The 19,001-nt window shown below is 43.1% G+C and overlaps 1 protein-coding gene across 2 annotated transcripts; it reads right to left on the reverse strand.

The window, feature by feature from the left end:
• Window positions 1–1,373: 1,373 nt before the first annotated feature.
• On the reverse strand, window positions 1,374–14,118 carry etv5a (ETS variant transcription factor 5a). 2 transcript variants are annotated; one of them, XM_084363067.1, is made up of 13 exons: window positions 13,972–14,118; window positions 12,028–12,163; window positions 11,733–11,826; window positions 11,577–11,624; window positions 11,035–11,085; window positions 8,764–8,887; window positions 8,341–8,637; window positions 7,914–8,236; window positions 5,781–5,843; window positions 5,294–5,362; window positions 4,838–5,007; window positions 4,606–4,707; window positions 1,374–3,537 (listed from the first exon to the last, which is right to left on the reverse strand). In XM_084363067.1, exons 2-13 carry the CDS (start codon window positions 12,073–12,075, stop codon window positions 3,307–3,309), a joined length of 1,620 nt encoding a protein of 539 aa, XP_084219193.1. In that variant the 5' UTR covers window positions 12,076–12,163; window positions 13,972–14,118; the 3' UTR covers window positions 1,374–3,306. The 2 variants fall into 2 exon arrangements, with proteins under 2 accessions (XP_084219193.1, XP_084219192.1); XM_084363066.1 differs by having other exon boundaries at window positions 4,600–4,707.
• Window positions 14,119–19,001: the final 4,883 nt, after the last annotated feature.

Raw genomic sequence — 19,001 nt, forward strand, 5'->3', positions numbered from 1 at the left:
CTCAGATCCCAGAAACAGGGACTGTTGGTTTGGTGCTGTCCTAAAACAACCTTTATTTTATTATGCTTTTGCCCACAGGGGCCGCCAGAATCAACAAATCAAAGTTCCTTGTAGCCACTTTAAGCAAATGATCTGAATAATTATTCCACCACTGTCCTCGTAAATACATACAGATACCTCAGATAATTGTGTTGAGTAGATAGAACACAGGTATATGGAAATGCTCAGGTTCACTACAGGCAATAAGGATACAGCTCCGTGTCTGGAGCCATGGGCAAAAATGAGTTGCTGGGCCTCTGTTTCAACATGTAAAGTATTCGTACGCTGCAATATTATGTAGCTCAGGATTGCTGTGTGGTAATATTAGACACAAATTAATTAAGCAATATGCACCATGTAACTAGATGTATTGTAAAACTATATTTTGTCAAAGGGCCACAAGATTGGATAACGTAGTAAAACTAACTTCCAGGCCCTTGTTATAGGAGTAGACACTGTGAGTTATAGGTGCCTATTCTCATCAAATATCAACAACATGCCATCCCAAATCTTTCTTATTTGGCTCAATATAAGTCCATTAAAATCATTTGTCACTTCAAGCGGGAAATGTGAGTGTTGAACAGCCATCATTGATGACAACCTTTTCTATTTACCTCCATTCATTTACCCTGGTGTTTATATTTGCTTGCAGATTGCACTAAAACCCTGTAGTCATTAAGTGCATGTATTGGATATTTTAATATTTATGGCTTACTCTGTGCTCTCAGTCAGGTCTAATTCTTGAAGTCATGAATAATTCTACACACTCAGATGAGCACAAAACAACAACAAAAGTGCCCTGTGCAACACACATTTGGAGCTCACTGTAGGTTTCACAGCGTAAACTGAATTATTTAGTGATTAATCACAACGCACCATGAGAATATAAAAGCGTAACAAATTTATGAATATTAAAATGGTTAACAGACCTTTTCCTGTTCCCTCTCACCCTGGCACTGTTTATATTGGCAGCAAACAAACATTCTGAACTGCTCATTTCCAAACCTATGAAACCTCAACTTTGTGCCCCAGAAACACCCCAATGTGCATTAAACACAAAAAAATACTTATTGACTGTCAAAGTGCTTACCTAAATAAACCTAAGTACCAGGCTTTAAAAAATGAAACGGATGGAACGCGTGTTTTCTCATTTGACCCAGGTTAAAAGAGTAATCATTTACCAAGAAATGTATCAGAAAGAATCAGACGCATGTGACTCAGAAATCAGCCAGGTCAAGCACAGTGACTGCCAGACCACAGCAGCCAGTCAGCTGACTGACTGCAGGAAGGGAGAGGAGGGGGCGAATGATGAAACACACCAGGACTGCAGGCAGTGAAGCATTAAGGACTGTTTATTGTACCCAGTACAGATTATAATAAACTCAGCAGTGTAAGAAACACATTGTGAGGGGAGGGGACTGAAGCCTATACAATTGCAGACAATCCCTGTGTCTGGGGTGGAGCCCATGATATACTGTGTCTTCACTGGGGCCATTGCTGGAACTCTGGTCTTTTACATACACATACACACACATACACACACGCGCACACACACACACATACATGCACACACACACACATACATGCACACTCACCCACGTGCACACGCACACATACATGCACACACACGCACGCACACACACACACACACCCACACCAGGCAAGATAATAACATCTTCTCATCTATTCTCCAACCCAATACAGAGGCCTCTTAAAGAAACAGTCTGCAGTAGTTGCGTCATAAGGATCAAGATTGGTTTTTAAAAAGGTACATATCTATTAGAGCCAGAACTATACAGCTTATACATTAAAATCAAAACAAATGCAGCCTTATAGCAAAAATATATACTTTATATACGTTTTTCTTTGCCCCCATTTGGAAACATAGATAATGAACACAAAAAAATGCAGAGAATATCACAAATATCATCTTTGTCCAAAGACAGTAAAGCGATATGTTAGTGGACACAGTCTTGACTGATTACACCATGCGAAGAGAAGCAGAAGTCTCCTGTTGACAACGTGATTGGCAGAGTGGTGCCCAAAAGAGGGTGTCAAAATGTCACCCTTCTTTGTTTTGCATGCAATGTCCTGATGCTCCTGCCATACTGGTGCATCAGAGGAACTAGTACACTGCCGAGGAAACATTAAGCACCCAGACAGAAATACAAAAATGTGACCATTTATCATACATAATAACTTCTTAGGCTTTTATGAATGATCAACGCCGCAGGGAAAATATGTACTTGCGTTATGTGTCCCTTTTGAAATGGAGGAGATGGAGTGCTAATCATCTCTACAGTTGAGCAATAAAAGGACCCAGCATTGATGAACAGACATGAGAGGAGTATACTGTATAGACTGTGGGCTCCTACCGTGGGGTGCAGTCTCTAAAGGGAAGCAGACACAATCTCGTACACGGGCAGAACGATTAAAGAACGTAACATTTACACGAGAGAGCAGCCCGACCGACTAGCCTGAAATACAGCAACGCCCCAGTAACCTGAGAGTTCTGGGTCTCTAAAGTTTCAACAAAACTGTAAAACAGCTGACATATTAAAATTAAAAAAAAACTGCAGTCCTATCTACAGGAAACAAACTGATCAGTGGGTGTAGAATATGTTGTGTGTTTTGTTTTTTTGTCAATCCGTCTTTGCAAATTAAAGCCCTTTCACGGATATTGTAGTTCAAATGTGGTGACATGAACATGGGGGGACCCAAAAAGGCATCTATAGAATGAATAGTGCTGCATTTAGATTATCTCATCAGATTTTTCATGTTTTTACTCTGTTGGTTATTTGATTGTTTTTAAGAAAAGCAGATTGTCACAAACTCAGAAATGCAACAACACTTTCAGTCTTGTATAAAGAGGGTGTCTGTCCGTTCTTTTTAAGTCGGCGGCGTATGGCCTTGCTTCGCTTGGTCTCCATAGCAACATCAGCCCGTTGCCTTACTTTAGTTAGCTTGTAAGGTGGGCAGAGCTACAGAGTCCACTTCACAACCCTCTCCCTTTCTCTCTCTCTCTCATATGATGGCGTAGAAGACGAGCTGTCGCAGGTTGTTCCCTCATTCATTCTTAGCTTGGGAGCTTACAGAGTTTATGAAGGTTTTCCAGGGAGCAGGAGAGAGAGCCATGAAGGAGTCGAGCGCCAGGTTTTCCTTGCCAGCAGCTCAGCAGTTCCAGCTCTGGATTTTAGAGTGGGCGTCGAGAGACTTTGGGAGTGTTTGCGTGTAAATGTGTGGTGTGCGTCGCGACCCTGCATCTGGTTAGTAGCTGTAGCCGTCTGGGAAGGGCAAGCCTGCCACACACTGCTCCCCGACGTCCAGCAGGTAGGGAGTGGTTTCGTCGTAGTGGGTGAGGGGCACAGTGTCCTCGTCCAGCCCCGGCAGACTGTCCGGGTCGACCTTCAGGTTGGGCCTCTGGTTGTCAGGGAAAGCCATGGAGAAGAGAGCCTCGGGGTCACACACAAACTTGTACACGTACCTCTCACCAGCCACCTAAGAAACGAGACAGAAGACATATTTAGCTCACATATGAAACCACCTGATTAATACTGCTTGTGCATTTTGAGTGAGTAACATCATATTTGACTTCCTTCACAGACTCTACAGACTTAATAAGTTCACCCAAAAATGTAAACTCAGTCATTATCTACCCACTCCCATGCTGAAGGAAAGTCGGGCAAAGTTTCATAATCCACAAAACATTTCTGGAGCTTCAAAACAGTGTTGCGACATTCTCCTAAATAACTGGAACTGGGACTTGTTTTAAAATGTAGAAAAACAAGTGAAAGAAAACACATAAAATGGCTCCATACAGCTTGCCTGGTGTATTCCAAATCTTGGGAAGCCCAGAGACCACAAACTGATTTTTAAAGATGTTATTTACACCCTTTTATAAGCCAAATTAACCCTGTTGCTGCTATCCTTAAAGTGTTGCCATGCACATTATCCATGTAGAGGATGTAAATAACGTCTTTTCAAACAATTGAGGATCTCAGGGCTTCTGGAGACTCAGATTACACTGGACGAGCCATTTTATGTTTTCTCTGTTGTTTGTTTTTACATCTTAAAACAAGTCCCCATCTACTTCAGTTGTTTAGGAGAATGCTGCATCACTGTTTTGCTATGAAGCTCAAGAAAAATTTTGTGGACTATGAAACTTCACCTGATATTTCCATTATCATCCAAATTTTAAATTTTTGGGTGGAACATTGCCTCCAGTAGTCATCGGACTCCAGTACATTAACCTGACTGATCCACCCATACTATTTTTTCCTACAAACTTATACACTAGTGTAAAATGTGGATCACAATCTAGTAGACGTCTGAGGAAACAAACACTAAACATAACTACACTAATATATTCAGTAGAAGAAGAAATGTGGCCTTTAGCCTAGTATTCATTGCAAATCTGGCTGTGATAAGAGTCTGTATCAGAACACCCCGACCCCCATGCTTTTACTCACATATCACTACCGAGACTATTTGAGCCCACATGCAGCACAAAGTTGCTGAGGCAAAAAGGTGGAGGGAGAAAAAACAAAATGGTGAACGTGCCTTTACCTTCTGCATGATGCCCTTTTCGTAGTAGTAACGCAGCGAGCGGCTCAGCTTGTCATAGTTCATGGCCGGTCTGTTCTTCTGGATGCCCCAGCGACGAGCCACCTGAGACCACACAAGACACATAAACACAAAGAATTAACATTAGCTTCAGAGAATTAGAACAACATAAACCCATATATTACAAATGTGTAACATGAATAGATGTGAACAGTTGTGGACAGTGGGGACTGACCTCCTCGGGCTCAATGAGCTTGAACTCCATGCCACGCCCAGTCCAGGCGATGAAGTGACCGTTGGCTGGGTCATCCAGTAATGTGACCAGGAACTGCCAGAGCTGCAGGGAGCCGCGGCGCTGGTAGGGAGGTCCGTCACGATAGACAGAAGGTTCCTGTTTGACTTTACCTGCGAGTGGAAGGAGGAGAGAGTACAGAGAAATAAAGAGGCAGAAGGGGAGAGAGTGAAGAAGAAGAAAAGTGTCAGTCAGCACTGTTCTCCACCACGACCACAGTGTGGTGAGACATTCCTGCCAGATGGTCACTGTGAAGTGGACTTGCTGTTCATTATGCACCATGAGCAGTCAAAGGACTGGACTGTGTCCCAGAAAATACCCACAGTACAACAGTTTATGAGCAGCATACAATATTTTGGGTTTAAGTTGAATGTTTTTTTATTGTTTTTTCAGTCTTACCTTCTAATCTTTCAGGGACCACACAGGTATCATCAAAGTACAGCTGAGGATCTCTGTCAAAGGAGAAGCCTGGAGTAGAAAACAGAAAGAAATGCAACATTAATCGGATGAAAGTGTAACAGCAGATAGAGCGTGGGAAACAGGCTTATGTGCTGAAATGAAGGCCAGTGACCACGTTCAACCTCGAGATCCAAACTGCATACAAAGCAATATAGCTGGGCAGCTTCCCAAGAGTGGAAGCTCGTATTGTGCTGAGCCTCTGCCAGCTGCTGATGTGAGAAATGCACTGCGTGTGGAGCAGCTACACAGTATTTACTGATAGATTCACTTCCCCTTGAGCCGTCATTTCAATGCTGCCGAGTGCTATTCTTTCACCAGCAGCTCGATAAGTCAGCAGGTTCAGGGTCACAGAGAATGGACTCCACTAATGAAATTATTCAAACATCTGAGACAGAAAAAGACAAAAGCAGACATAATCTGAACTTACTTTCATGGTTATTTTGGTAGAAGCTCCCCGCTCTCCCAAACGATGACTGACAGTTAGGCACTTCTGTAAACAAAGAAGAAGGGTGCATAAATTTAGACCAGAGACATCCTCACTGTCATATCAAATGTGGAATACATCAAAGTCTACCTCACAGCTGACAGATATATCTGGATCACTGCCACTGTGTACAAAGATACATGGCTTTGATACTTAGCATCTGGTTGATTCTATGTTTATGGAAGAGACATTCAATCCAAGCTATATTAGTGTGTTAAGTCACATTGATAAATATATATTATAGGTATTAACGGTCAAACATGATGGCTGCTTTAATGGCCAACCAAGTACCATATTCATCTGCAGATCCAACAACTGGGCTGAAAATGCCCAAACACACCCACACACTCCAGTAGGAGTGGACTAAATCCCCGATCAGAGGAGACTCACAGCACATAACATCCCTTGCATGTCTACCGAGCCTGTAAATAAGATTAGCACCATGGTTGCTGTTTTAAATCTCAATGACAATCGAGTTAGGCCAGTCCTCCCCCCAAGGGGTCAAGGCCTGTCTTCCGTTGGCAGCGTCTCTGCACTGCGTACCAAGCGTCTCCACCCCCACCCATTATATTGTTTCCTGTCTACTGATAAGACAACCAGAGATCAATCTTGAGCAATGTTTCCTCAAGTCTGTGTCTCCTCTCGCTCTAACTTTAGGCAAGAGTCTGGAGGAAGTAATTACCACGCATGCAGAAAAACAGAAAAGATAAACTTCTGTCAAACACCGATAATGCATTGGTTCAAATTGTGGTTTCACATGAATGGTTTTGTCACTGTCTGTGGACCACTGACGCTGCAGTAACAATATGTTCCATGTCGGTATGCCGAACATGCGCTTCTTCCATCCATCTAGAGATACTAGGCCTCTGTGATGCAGATATTTAAAAGGCCATAAGAAGCTAAGAGGATTTGTCATTACATCACAGCCCGCCAGCCGGTCACACACCAGGCAGAAAAGGAATGAGAGTATATGAGAGCGAGTGAGTGAAAAAAGATATAATAAAAAAAAAAAAAAAAAAAAAGAGTTGCAGTTTCAGGAAAAGAGGATGTTAATGCATCAGAGCGGGGACAGCAGCTGGGTGTGTGGGCGTTAGGATCAAACAAAGCGCCGTCAGTAGCTCTGCCTTGTTTGATTTATACCATGTGAGTAAACTGCAGCTCTGCCACCACTGTTTGACAAGGCTTTTTGGAGAGGACTGGCACCAGTTGTCCTCTTGTGTATTCTACAAAAACAAGTGGAGAATCACCAGGCTCTTACAACCAACTGGCTGTGCTGCAGGTCACTAAGTCCTCTGAGGGAACTGGCCTAGATCTATTCCAGGTAAGCTCAGTGAGGAGGTTCTCTGCACCTGGCTGGATGACCCATTTACTTTTTGCCCTTGGAGGCTTAGGCTGTGCTAAAAGACCCACTTTTACTTTACTGGCATGACTCTGGAGGAGTGGTGCAGATTAGGCTCTGAGGCACTAGCACACGCTTTGTGGGCATGTTTGTATGAAAGGAGCACCTGTGTATCCAGGCCTCTGCTGCATGCTAAAACTCACAGGCATGTGGTAGTGCCCAGAACAAATATGGCAGGGCACATTCCCTACCCTCTGTCTGCTCTACTTGTATGTGCCCTGAGACAATTACTTTCACACAGTGTTGTCAGAAGTACCCAGGAGCTGTACTTGAGTAAAAGTTGAAATATTGTGTTAAAACATTACTTTGGTACAAGTGAAAGCCACACATGCTAATAGTAGATCAGTAAAAGTATCTGATGTTGAATGTAGATTACTGGATTGATATTCAGTATTTTTCAGATAATCAGAATAGATGTATTTTTTTTTCTCATTGGAGTGCAAATAAAATAAATACATTAAAAAATGATATACACTGGCTCTGATGCATCATTTAATCTGCAAAGTAACTAGTAACTAAAGGTATCAAATGAATAGTGAAGTAAAAAGTATAAAGTACCAGAAAATTCGCACAGCTCACAATGGACTTCACAGAGCAAGTGCAGAGATGTAGATAAGCTCCACAGGGATATCATGAGAGGTAATGGACTCTTCCCTGCTCTAAACCCTGCTACTCACCAGAATCGAAGCAGAAGTCACGAGGCTCCTGCTTGATGGCCATGGGGTGGAAAGCAGCCTGACGTGGAGGGCCTTGGGGAGGACCTGGGGGGCCCATGGAGGGGACACCCTGCTCGGTATATCGTGGGTCGATGAGCTCTTGCTTGAAACCCTGGGGAGGCACGGCTACCAACGGCTCTGACATCTGCCGGTGGTACGGTGGCCGGCTGTCACGTGGCAGACTGTTGTTGCTGCTGCTGGCGGGCTGAGGCAAGAACTGGGTGCGCCCCTGGCTCTCTGATGGGGGAAAAGGTAGACATGGCTCTGACATCTGTCTCTGGAACCTACAGGTGGAGGGGAAGTGACAGGACAATGTGAATAAGCCTCTTTGTTGAAACACGGAAAGCAAATGAAGAGAGGTTCAAGAGGTTCAACGGTGAGTGCTCACCTGTGCTCAGGTGTGAAGTTGTTGGCATCCTGGTTGATGGGTGCACAGGGCACGACGAAGGGTGGGCTGTGGACTGGGAGTGTTTGCTGGTTGGGAGATCCTGCGCTTGCCGTTATAGGCTGTTGTACGTGCAGTGGATGCGGCCCTGGGGTCGGATTGGCTACATGGGGGTGAGGAGGCGGGGTCTGCTCACTCAATGGGTGTGTTCTTCCTGTGCTGGTGGGGCCGCAAGGAGAGACTGGTGTTGAGGGGGGAGTTAATGGCTTGAACCCAGGGGTGGGTTTCCTGTCACAGGCACTGTGGACAAAGAGATTCAGTCAGAAAAAACATTAATCACAGAGGGACAAACAATATGTTGTCCTGTCACTGCTGCTGTGCTCAGCTTAGACTGGTAGACTACAGATATCATTAGTCACTACATACCTGTAGCTGTAAAGGCACTTCTCTCCGTAGGGCATGGGACTCCTGTCCTGGCGACAAGGAGAAAGCTCTTTGGAGGGAGTCAGCTCTCGTTTGATCTTGGCTGGTGGCGGGCCATGAAACATCACTACGAGGAGACATAGAGAGAAGGAACAGCTGAGTGCATGAGATAAACTCCAGATATCACCTAATTGAAGCCATAAACAGAAGTGCAGCAGTTATCTTAACCACATTTGGAACTGATGGATAAATGGACGTATGGACAGTGTCTGTGTATTCCCTCGACTGACAGAGCCACTTAGCAGCAATTTATCATGTGCCCTAATGACGGTCGACTCTGGGCTCTGAAAACAACCATCCATCCACCACTGCTAGGTAGCATGATACTAACTGCACTATGCACACAAAAGCTATCAAACTTCTCGTCTGATTCCCATTAGGGCAGGCCAATACCAATACCCATGAATCAGTGTGGCTGTAATCTAATGGCGCTGAATGATTTTCTTCTCCCGTGCTGTAACCATTAGACACTAGCAGCAGCTCTCTGCAAATCGGCTGCAGTTTCCGGGGCGCCACATAATAGCCAGGCAGAAACTAGATCCCTGGGCACAGAGGAGCGGGAGCCAAACAAATCACCCATGGTGCTGATGGACCTAAGCAGAGCTAACAATGGGCACGTGAGCTCCCCTGTGCGCGCTCTGAAAACTAATGGCTCGAGTGAGACTCCTCACGCAGAGAACAGTAAATAATGGGCAGATTAGACATCTTTTCTTACTCTGAACTGGTGGATTAACCAACAAGCACCCGGCGTGCACACTCCTCTCCTGCGCAACCTCAGCTAAAACATTAATTCTAAACATTTGAAACGCTTTCCATACCAATTTTTGTTGTATTGATACACCTGTACAAGCTGCATTTCCTGTCTCCTCTCTGACAGAGCTGGCACATGCACTGCTGCAGTGCCCACATAGCCCAACTCCTCCAGAAGTAAATTTACTTAGATGCTGTTGTTCTGACAGACAAGCCTTGTAATATTCATCTTTTAATAAATCTAGAATTTTTGCCCTTTGTGTTGTGTCATTTTTTCCCTGTGGCATTAAAAATTATATTGAATGTCAATATTTTTCAGGGTATTGAATTGAAGTTAGAAATTCCAGTATCGTGACTACACTAACCTCTAATAGACTGAGAGTTCTCCTCCATCACAGAGTAAAATTATACGTGGTTTGGCCTGAGTTGGTGAACCGGTGCTTCACCCCATGTGATGCCCTACTGACTGTAGCTCACATTGGAAAATTTCCTTTTGGTGAATAGGCAACTTGTGAGAGAGAAAGGCTGGCAGCCTAGCAACAGAAGCAACTGCCAAACTCACTTCCCCTGTATCTGAGACCCACACAGGCATGCGCGCACACACACACACAACAGTGTGCTGACAATACAAGGTCAAGGACTACACCATAACGGTCGAGTCCATACAGTATAAAGCAACAACCTTCGATGGGGCCCTCTTTAAAATACATACATCTAAATGCATGCAACCTCAATTATGCTACAGCACTATGGACAAGTGGTCAGTTTGCAGCTCACTTTGCCACAATAACCAAGATTTAAAAGGCAGCCCTGACAAAGACAGGCAGCAACCACACCCTGTCTCCACCTCCTACACATCAGACGAAAACATAAACTCACAAAGACAGAGAGGAGGGGGAGGTCATAAAATGCTCCATTGGGTATAATTCAAATATATCCCTCAGCTGCAGCCTAAAGGCAATGTGCAGAGACAAACAGCCGGCTGTAAGGAGCAGTTTTTTGGGGGATGTGAGTTATGGGGAGCAGGACTGAAAGAGGCAGCTCGGAAGCTGCCCTATCCACTGGAATCTAGCCCACTTCAGCAGCAGGGCCTGAGTGCGAGAAAGTGTGAAATCAGATTAGGAGCTTGGCTCATGTGATGCCCCATGCCAATCGGCTGATTAAACTCAAAATGGAGGGAGGGAGGGATAGAGCAGCTTTTCCCAGAGCTGTGTTTTGAAGACGGAGAATAGTGTTTGTCCTCGGCAAGACGAAGAAATGTTGATGAAAGACGGCTGACCTGTACATGTGGTCAGGGACAGTCACTCAAAAAGAATAAGAGCTCCTTTCTCAAAGCAAAAACGTATGAATCTGACTTTTGTAGTGGTGAAAATATTTGACGCAGTGCTGCATAAATGTAAAAAAGCAGTTACAGTTTCTGTTCAGAGGACACATACAATAGAACAATAGAAATCAGGTACTCACAGCTATCCGACTGGAAATCTGGAACAAATTGTTCGTCATCAGGCACCTGGGCTGTGAGGACATAAGAGAATGACGCATATGTGAGAAAACTCAATGCATACCCCTGCTGACCTCTTTATAGCCAACAACCTAACACTAGACCCTTTAAGTGCCCAAAAGCAGGAGAAAAAGGCAAAAGAAGGGAAAGAAAACAAGGAAAAGGGAGAACGGTAATAAATAAAATACTAAAGAAGAAAGTGAACAAGTGACAAGAGCTACTTTTAGGGCAGATATAAGGAGTCTTGGACAGCAGTTTCTCATGCACTGGACTTTGCTCTTTGTGCTCTAATTACTAGTGCAAAAATGACGATCTTTCACATTCTCATCAAGTTAATCTTTAATCATTTAACTTGGCCAATTTCATCCAGCATCAAAAAACAATAGACTAAGAGACTCTCCGTTGGCTGGGTGTAGTAGAGTGAAGTGAAACACAGAGTGTTTTCTATACCAAGACCAGCATAAAACACAAAATAAAATTATCAGAAAATTATTATGGAACTCACCTTCTGCAATCCAGATCTCCTGCAGCTGACTGAGGTCTTGGAAGAGTTCTGGAAATCAAGAAGTGAAAGATATTAAATAAAGGTTCCCTCCAATCTAAATACATGTTCAAACACAGGATACTCACAAATATATTCATGGCATCAAAGCAATGTTACCTTCTGTGTCCTGGGCGAGCTCTGTGTCGACAAATTTCCTTTTCCTGTCGTTCAGAGGCCTGTTGTGAGATGGTTCCTCCACATGAGACTTGTGCTGTTGGGAGAGAAAAGATGAAGAAATGTCAGAGCATCAACAGAAGATGCCACTTCCTTCCCAATGGACAATGCAGATGGTATCTAAGTGTGCTATAAATGTACAGTGATCTATGGTGGCCACAGGGAGGGCCATCCATAATACACAGCCATGAGTTGAAAGTGGTGATGAGATGTTTGAGGCTGGCGTGTGACCACTTACACTGGGTGGGACCATAAATGGGACTTGCTGGTCATAGAATCCGTCCATGTTATCTGGGTGATTGGGGGGCTCCAATATCGGGGGGAGGGGAGGTGTTCGCTTTAAAGCGACAGCGCCTGGGTCACTCTGTGGGTCACTGGAAAACAAAATTGATGGTGGAAACATGAAGCGGGAGTACAAAGCTACAAAGATATCAATTTCATACATCCACAATCAGAAACTTTTTCAAAAGTAAGTCTTTTAGTCATAATAAAGGTGAACACAATGACAGTTAGACCTCACTATTAAGTGCAATACAAGATTTCAGATTAAACTGTGTCCAAAGGGTTGTGATTCACTTCTATAATATTTTTCATGGCCATACTTTGTGCTGCGCTTCATCATATGGAGATGTGTTTATGTGGCAGCACAACTGCACCAACCACCATCTCCGTCCAGCCTTTTATTTAACCAACAAATAGATCTTTGAAAAGAGTGATGCTGAGCGAGAGGAGGCTGCACAATGTAAACACACAGTCATAATGGAACACATGTAGTTATACAGTACACCGTTATATAAGCCGCACTCACTGGCCATCTGTGGCCATTACTTTCCACTCTACATCAGCCCGGAGATCAGGAATAAAAGACTTGGAAATGTGACTCTTCAGAGTCTGTCTATGGTCTGTGGCATGTGCGGCACCAAGTATTCCAAATAAGCCACTTATAGAGTTGGTTGGCGTCCTATTGAGGCATGAAACCATAAGAATTGAAGTTGCCTTTAGAATTGGCAGAATCAGAAGTGTCTGTTCCCCTGTGTGTGCTACTATAAAGTTAGAAACACAAAGTTCCCTTTAAACAACAATAACACAGCGCTAACACTGCTCTCTTTCCTCACATCTCCCTCAGCGGAGTGATATGACTCACTCCTCAATCTCCTGTTAATGGATGACGAACACAGGATAGCTGCTGGGCAATAATTACAGGCGCGGAGCACACATAGCACTTATAACATTAACTCATTGTAAGGCCTTTGTTTGGAGCATGTGTTCACAAATCACATTGATCGCAAGAAGGAAGTTGCCATCAACAACTTTATAGGCTCTAGTCTGACGTGCTATACACAAGAGTTAAAATAGTAGTAGGTCAAATAAGGCAGTAGATTGGGAAATGTTATGTTTTTTGTGAGGATAACTACTTTATTATCAAGAAACAACTATAGTAATGACATTTAGGACAGCAGCGTCGACTATTACAATATTATTATCAGGTTAAACTTCAGGAAAAATTAAACTAGGCTATATTGTGAAAGTTGGTCCGTAAACGCACCAAAAACTAGATTTAGTTTACCACATGCGGCTCTTAGAGTTACACTTAGTTTTCACCACAGCCTCACAGCTGCTGCAGGAGCCTGCATTTAAAAAAGTAACAAGTCAAACTTTAAAAAACAACTCATCAGCCCGTTAAGGTCAGAAAAATCAGGTGCATTCTCCTTAAAACTTTGGTGTTTCAGCCCAGGCTGGTCGGGCCGCCGCTCGGGGACGAAGATCACCCGACACCCCCTGCCTCCTCCTCCTCCACCTCCCCCTCCCCGCCCTTCCCCCACCCATCCCTCCCTTGTTTTTCTCAATGAAGTGAAACTCGACCCGTGTGGAAACACAGGGGGAGGAAAAAAATGGCCCGTCCATTCATAAAAAAAATCACAAACCCTGACCGCGCTGATAAGCCACAGCCAGTATCTACGCAGATAAACCGAGGACCAAATACAGCGCATGCTGGACTTTAAAACGAAATACGGTGTTTACTTAACGAAAAAAGGAGCCGATATAAAATGGTTGCCTAAGTACATATCTTTCAATAAGATGGCGTTGTACTTGTTTGTCTAAAATAGCGTTAGAAAAAATATATGGCCAAACCACGGCTTCATAAAAGCAACTTTTCGTCGAAATAAATATTGCAGCTTACCGTGTCTGTGTGTATATCTCCTCTGTGTCGAAACAATGCAGTAGAAATATCCACAAGTAAAAAAAACAACGTGTCGATAGTCGTGTAGTCGTCTGCGCTCAGATAAACTGATGCGTCTCCTTCGACTCACAAAACTTGACTGAGCTTTTCGTTAATGGCCCGGTCAGTTTTCCCCTGGGCTCGAGCGGCACACAGAGACACGCGCTAATTGGTCAATCGACTCTGTCCATTATGTGGGTAGCCAATGGCTTCTCCGGAGCTAATGAATTATGCATGACTCCCTGTTTGGCCAATCAGAGCGGCGCAGTGGCCTATTTTTATGAATGGCTGGATTTCATTCACATTTTTTTCAGCCATCAATGCCAAGCTGTGTTTGTTAAAGGGCCAGCTGCAGTGGAAATATACTAACGATCGAAACCTACACAGAGGCTGCTGTAGCAATGTCAGTGTCAAGCTGACTTCCCCTGGACTCTAATCATAGATGATTATACTGTATGAACAAATTGGATTTTAAACCGTGCTATTGGCTCTGACACACTTTGCCCCAAGGAACATATAATTATGATCTAAATATAGGTCTAAAGTTGATTTTAATTGCGTAAAAGTGAAACAGCTTTGCGGTTCAAGAGAAGGATGCAAATGACTTAGAAGAAAAGAAGAAAATGAACTCTAAAATGTGGATTAAAGAAGTTAGAGGTTAAATTAACCAAACCATATATGTTAGCCTACATAGCACATGCAACCTAAATCCTGTTGTCTAATTACAGGCATTACTGTCCTTAAAATCCTGTATTACATATTATATAAATAACTTTGCATCAGCAATATATTTACATGCAATCTGATTAGTTTAATGTGGGCTAAGAGAGCTATCTTACAAGGAAACTAGAAAGGATAAGGGTGATGATTAGGTTAGTAGATCTGTTCGGCACTTTGATGCAGAGCAAAATGTCTACACTAGTGGATTAGCATAAAAGTGGTGGAGACATACTGTATTTTGACAATTTGCAATACCAGAGCATCCAAATGTAAACTTAATTTACATAGCACATTGCAAAACAAAGATACAAAGTTCTTTACAGTAAAAAACAAATGATAAAGGTACATCCAATCCAAGATAGAAGATAAAAAACTAGTAGAGTACATGACTCAGCCCAGGCCCAACAGTCGGCTTTAATTCAATCAAGCCTAATGCAATATCAAACTCGATAGCCTTTTATCACTCACCATAATTCAAGCTCATTGGGTCTAGAATCGGCATCAAATTGTTTTTCACTCAAAGGTACCAGCCACCTTAAATAAGCCTGTTTTTTTTTTCATTTTCCCCTGAGAAATTAACAAAAGTGCTGAAAAATGCCCTACAATGCCCCCACAATGTTGTGAGAAAAAAAATCCTGGATCTGTCCTATTCTCCTGTTTGGCACCAAAAGTTAATGGGGCCTATTCCGGGCCAAGACCCATCATCCATCCAAGTTGCATGGAAATCCAAAGAGTAGTTTTTGTGTAATCCTGCTGACAAAACAACCGACCAACCAACAAAACATGACCTCCTTGGTTGAGGTAATAACTTAATTGCTGTATAGCTATATATTTATATATAAAAGTGAGTCTTGAGAAAAGGTTTAAAAGAGGACACTTAGTTTGGCTGCCAGGAGTTCCATGGACAGCAAAACCTGGTCACATTTGGTGACAAGCAGAGATTTTGGAACCATTAGTCAGGCCCTGCCAGATGACCTTTAGCAGTGATCGGGCTCATATGGAGTTTACCATTCAAGGCTTTAAAAACAAGACGTAACATCTTAATATCAACTCAAGGGTCATCAGTGTAGGGCAGCAAGAATCGGTGTCATGTGGTCACTTCTCTTTATACTTGTTAAAAGCCTGGCAGCATTGTTTTGTATAAGGTGTAGTCTCTGGATGTTTCGCCTGCTGATACTTTACTGAAGAGTACTGCAGTAGTCAAGTCTGTCGAGTCTTCTAACACTTTTGTATTATACTGTGGCAGTCTGTCTTAAGACTTTTAAATATAACATTTTAAATGTTAGAACAGATTTGTCTGTAACTCATATCAGTTCAAACAAATAACTACCAAAACTGAATCATTATTCTTTAAGTATAATTATTTTAAGTAATATTCTCCAATCGTAAAAAAAAGTATACCTTTATCTTACACAGTTTAAAACACAAACCTTAAGCCTTCCCAAATTGAAATGTTATATATAAATGAGAGAAACTAAGATGTCATGACATGTGCGTGACAGTTTGCCAACAAATATGTGAGCTCAGAAACGGCTGTTGAAAGCCAAAGGTTAGAGGTCATGAATAAATAACCTTTGTCATTATCACTTCCGTCACCGCTTTAGGAATCCCTCATATAAACTTGATGTCACTGCAAACGTCACTCAGAGTTTCAAACTAAATCCAGCAGCTGTATGAAAACTATAATCCCTTTAAATCCCTGCGTCCACGATGCAGAGATTATGAGCCTGCTGCAGAGGCAATAATAGTAAGAAGAGACAAACACACATGTTAGTAGTCACACAGGATACAGTGCTATGATTGCTGGTTGTCCCAGAGGGCTCAGGCCAAAGGCAAACAGCTTGTCTTTCAGGATAGGGGCTCCACTTGGAGATGTAGCACTGAAAAATGTGGAGGTGAGAGGGCTTAAAATATCCACTGTCAAATTCAACTGAACATGTGTGTGAAGCATTAAATAGCAGAGGACATATCTCAGTGAGACTATTTCAAAAGCAGCAGCCTACAGGTCCACTGTATGGTGCACCTCTTCGTTGGTACGGATGTGGTGGGTGGTCACTTGGAGGCGTGTGGAGAGTGAGCACATTGTGTTGCTGTTCTTACTCTTTCCTTAAATAAATGTGCCATATGCAAAGGGTGACATGCTGCTTGTGTACATACCTCTCTCTCTCTCTGGATGACTGCGAGTGTGAGAGTGGGCGTTGTGAACGCAGGGCAAGATTTAAAGCGCCAATTTCCTGTTCCCTCGAAGACTACTACTGTAGGTTAGTGTGATACTGATATAACGACCAGGTCAGCAGTGCTCCCCGGGTGCAATGTGGGCTAATCCTGATACTAAGAATCCTTCACTAAGCCAGGTGAGAAAGCCACAAATCACTACGCATGGAGCCTCTGAACCATGATCCTTCATGTACGTAAGGCCACCTTACTGGACAGACAATCTACCATAGTTTTGAAGCCTTGAGGTTAAAAGTTCTCCAATCTCTTTCCAAGGAAACAGCAGTGGAGAAAGGTCCACTTAGTTGCTGTAAAGATTTTGATCGTTATCAGCTAAAAGAGTTTACCGTGTTGTCATTGAACTTTAGATTGCTACATCACAACCAGAGATTCTGTCTTTTTCATTCGACACATTCTTCTTTGTTGTCCAAACCTGGGGCCTACATTACCCATAATGCAACTCAGATCGCTGACAGTTTGGTCGGAGGTGTCGTGTGTGACTAACAGAGCCTGTAGACTCAAGCAGAGTTGAAGAGTGGGCTACAGAGGTCTGGTAAGCTCCCTTCTTTCTAACTCTAAACGCTAACTCCACATTTCTAAGTGCTGTACCGTAGGCAACTGGACGTGTTTCAGTTCCTTGAAGATGTTTCACCTCTCATCCAAGAGGCTTCTTCAGTTCTAACTAACTGGAGGGGAGTTGCAGGCTTTTAAACTCTGTGTGGGAGTGTCCTTACAGAGTCGTTAAGGACACGTGTGGGTCGTTGGTCCAACCGGTCTTCATGTGGGTTGTTAAGGTTAAGGTGAGCCCAGGTGTGAATGGTTGTTAAGCTGTCTGGGGAGGGAACTCAGCATTGTAGGTGGGTGATAAGTAATTGTGTAGGCCACCTCCTCTGTTCAAAGACAGTCGTTCCAGTTTGACATGGATGGATTCCTTTACTCCTCTTTTAAACCATCTGTCTTCTCTGGCCAACATGTTTACATTGTTGTCCTCAAAGAAATTGTTTGTCTCCTTCAGATGTAAGTGGCCAGCAGAGTCTTGACCTGAGGAGTTGGCTCTCCTGTGTTGTGCCATTCGTTTATGGAGAGGTTGTTTTGTCTCCCCGATGTCCTGGCTGCATTGAACAGCATAAACTACATTACTCTGCCAGCAACACATTTGCAGACCCACAAGTGGCCCTAACGACTCTGAAACTCAGAGCTCACACATGTCCTTAACGACTCTATAAGGACACTCCCACACAGAGTTTAAAAGCCTGCAACTCCCCTCCAGTTAGTTAGAACTGAAGAAGCCTCTTGGATGAGAGGTGAAACGTCTTCAAGGAACTGAAACACGTCCAGTTGCCTACGGTACAACACTTAGAGTTACCATGACCTGGATGACTGAGAACCTTCATCAACATCTAACTCCACATTCTTTTCATATGTAAACTTTTAACAGATCCAACTCACTCAGACTCAGGTAACATCACCTGAGGCAATTTATCGGATATTACGCAATTCCCTCCTGAACCTAAAATGGTTTATACAACTTTTTTTTTTTTGCATGTACTCTCTATGGAAAGTCAAAGTCCTGTCCCTTCTGCTGTCCCTCACAGGACCTTATTTTGGAAAGATTTGTACAGTTGTCAATGGGGAGAGACAGATACATATTTGATCCCATTTGATTTGTGTCATGAATTAAACATATATTGTCAGTCAATTTAAAAGATCAATTTGGAAGTCAAGAAGGTCATAGTTTGTCCTAAAGATAGTGAAATACCATGTAGGTTTGTGTGAAACACTGAACTACATTGTCTTGCTCGATATACAGTACACCACCAACACCAACATTGCCATCACCTCGGCACAGAGAAAGTATTAAGGTGAAAATCACAAGTCTGGCCACATTGAAAGCTGCCGTGTAAGGAGAGTTAGTCATTTCTGTGAGTTAGCTATAGGGCCGACTCTACAAGGTTTCAGTTATGGGTTTGTGACGACGACGTCACTTACCAGACTATTGGGTGCGTAGTCTTTATAATTATTTTCAGTCTTTTAAATGATTAGTTCTCTGACAACAT

The sequence above is a fragment of the Pagrus pagrus genome (genome assembly GCF_965226575.1).
Source record: "Pagrus pagrus genome assembly, chromosome: 9".
NCBI classification, from domain to species: domain Eukaryota; kingdom Metazoa; phylum Chordata; class Actinopteri; order Spariformes; family Sparidae; genus Pagrus; species Pagrus pagrus.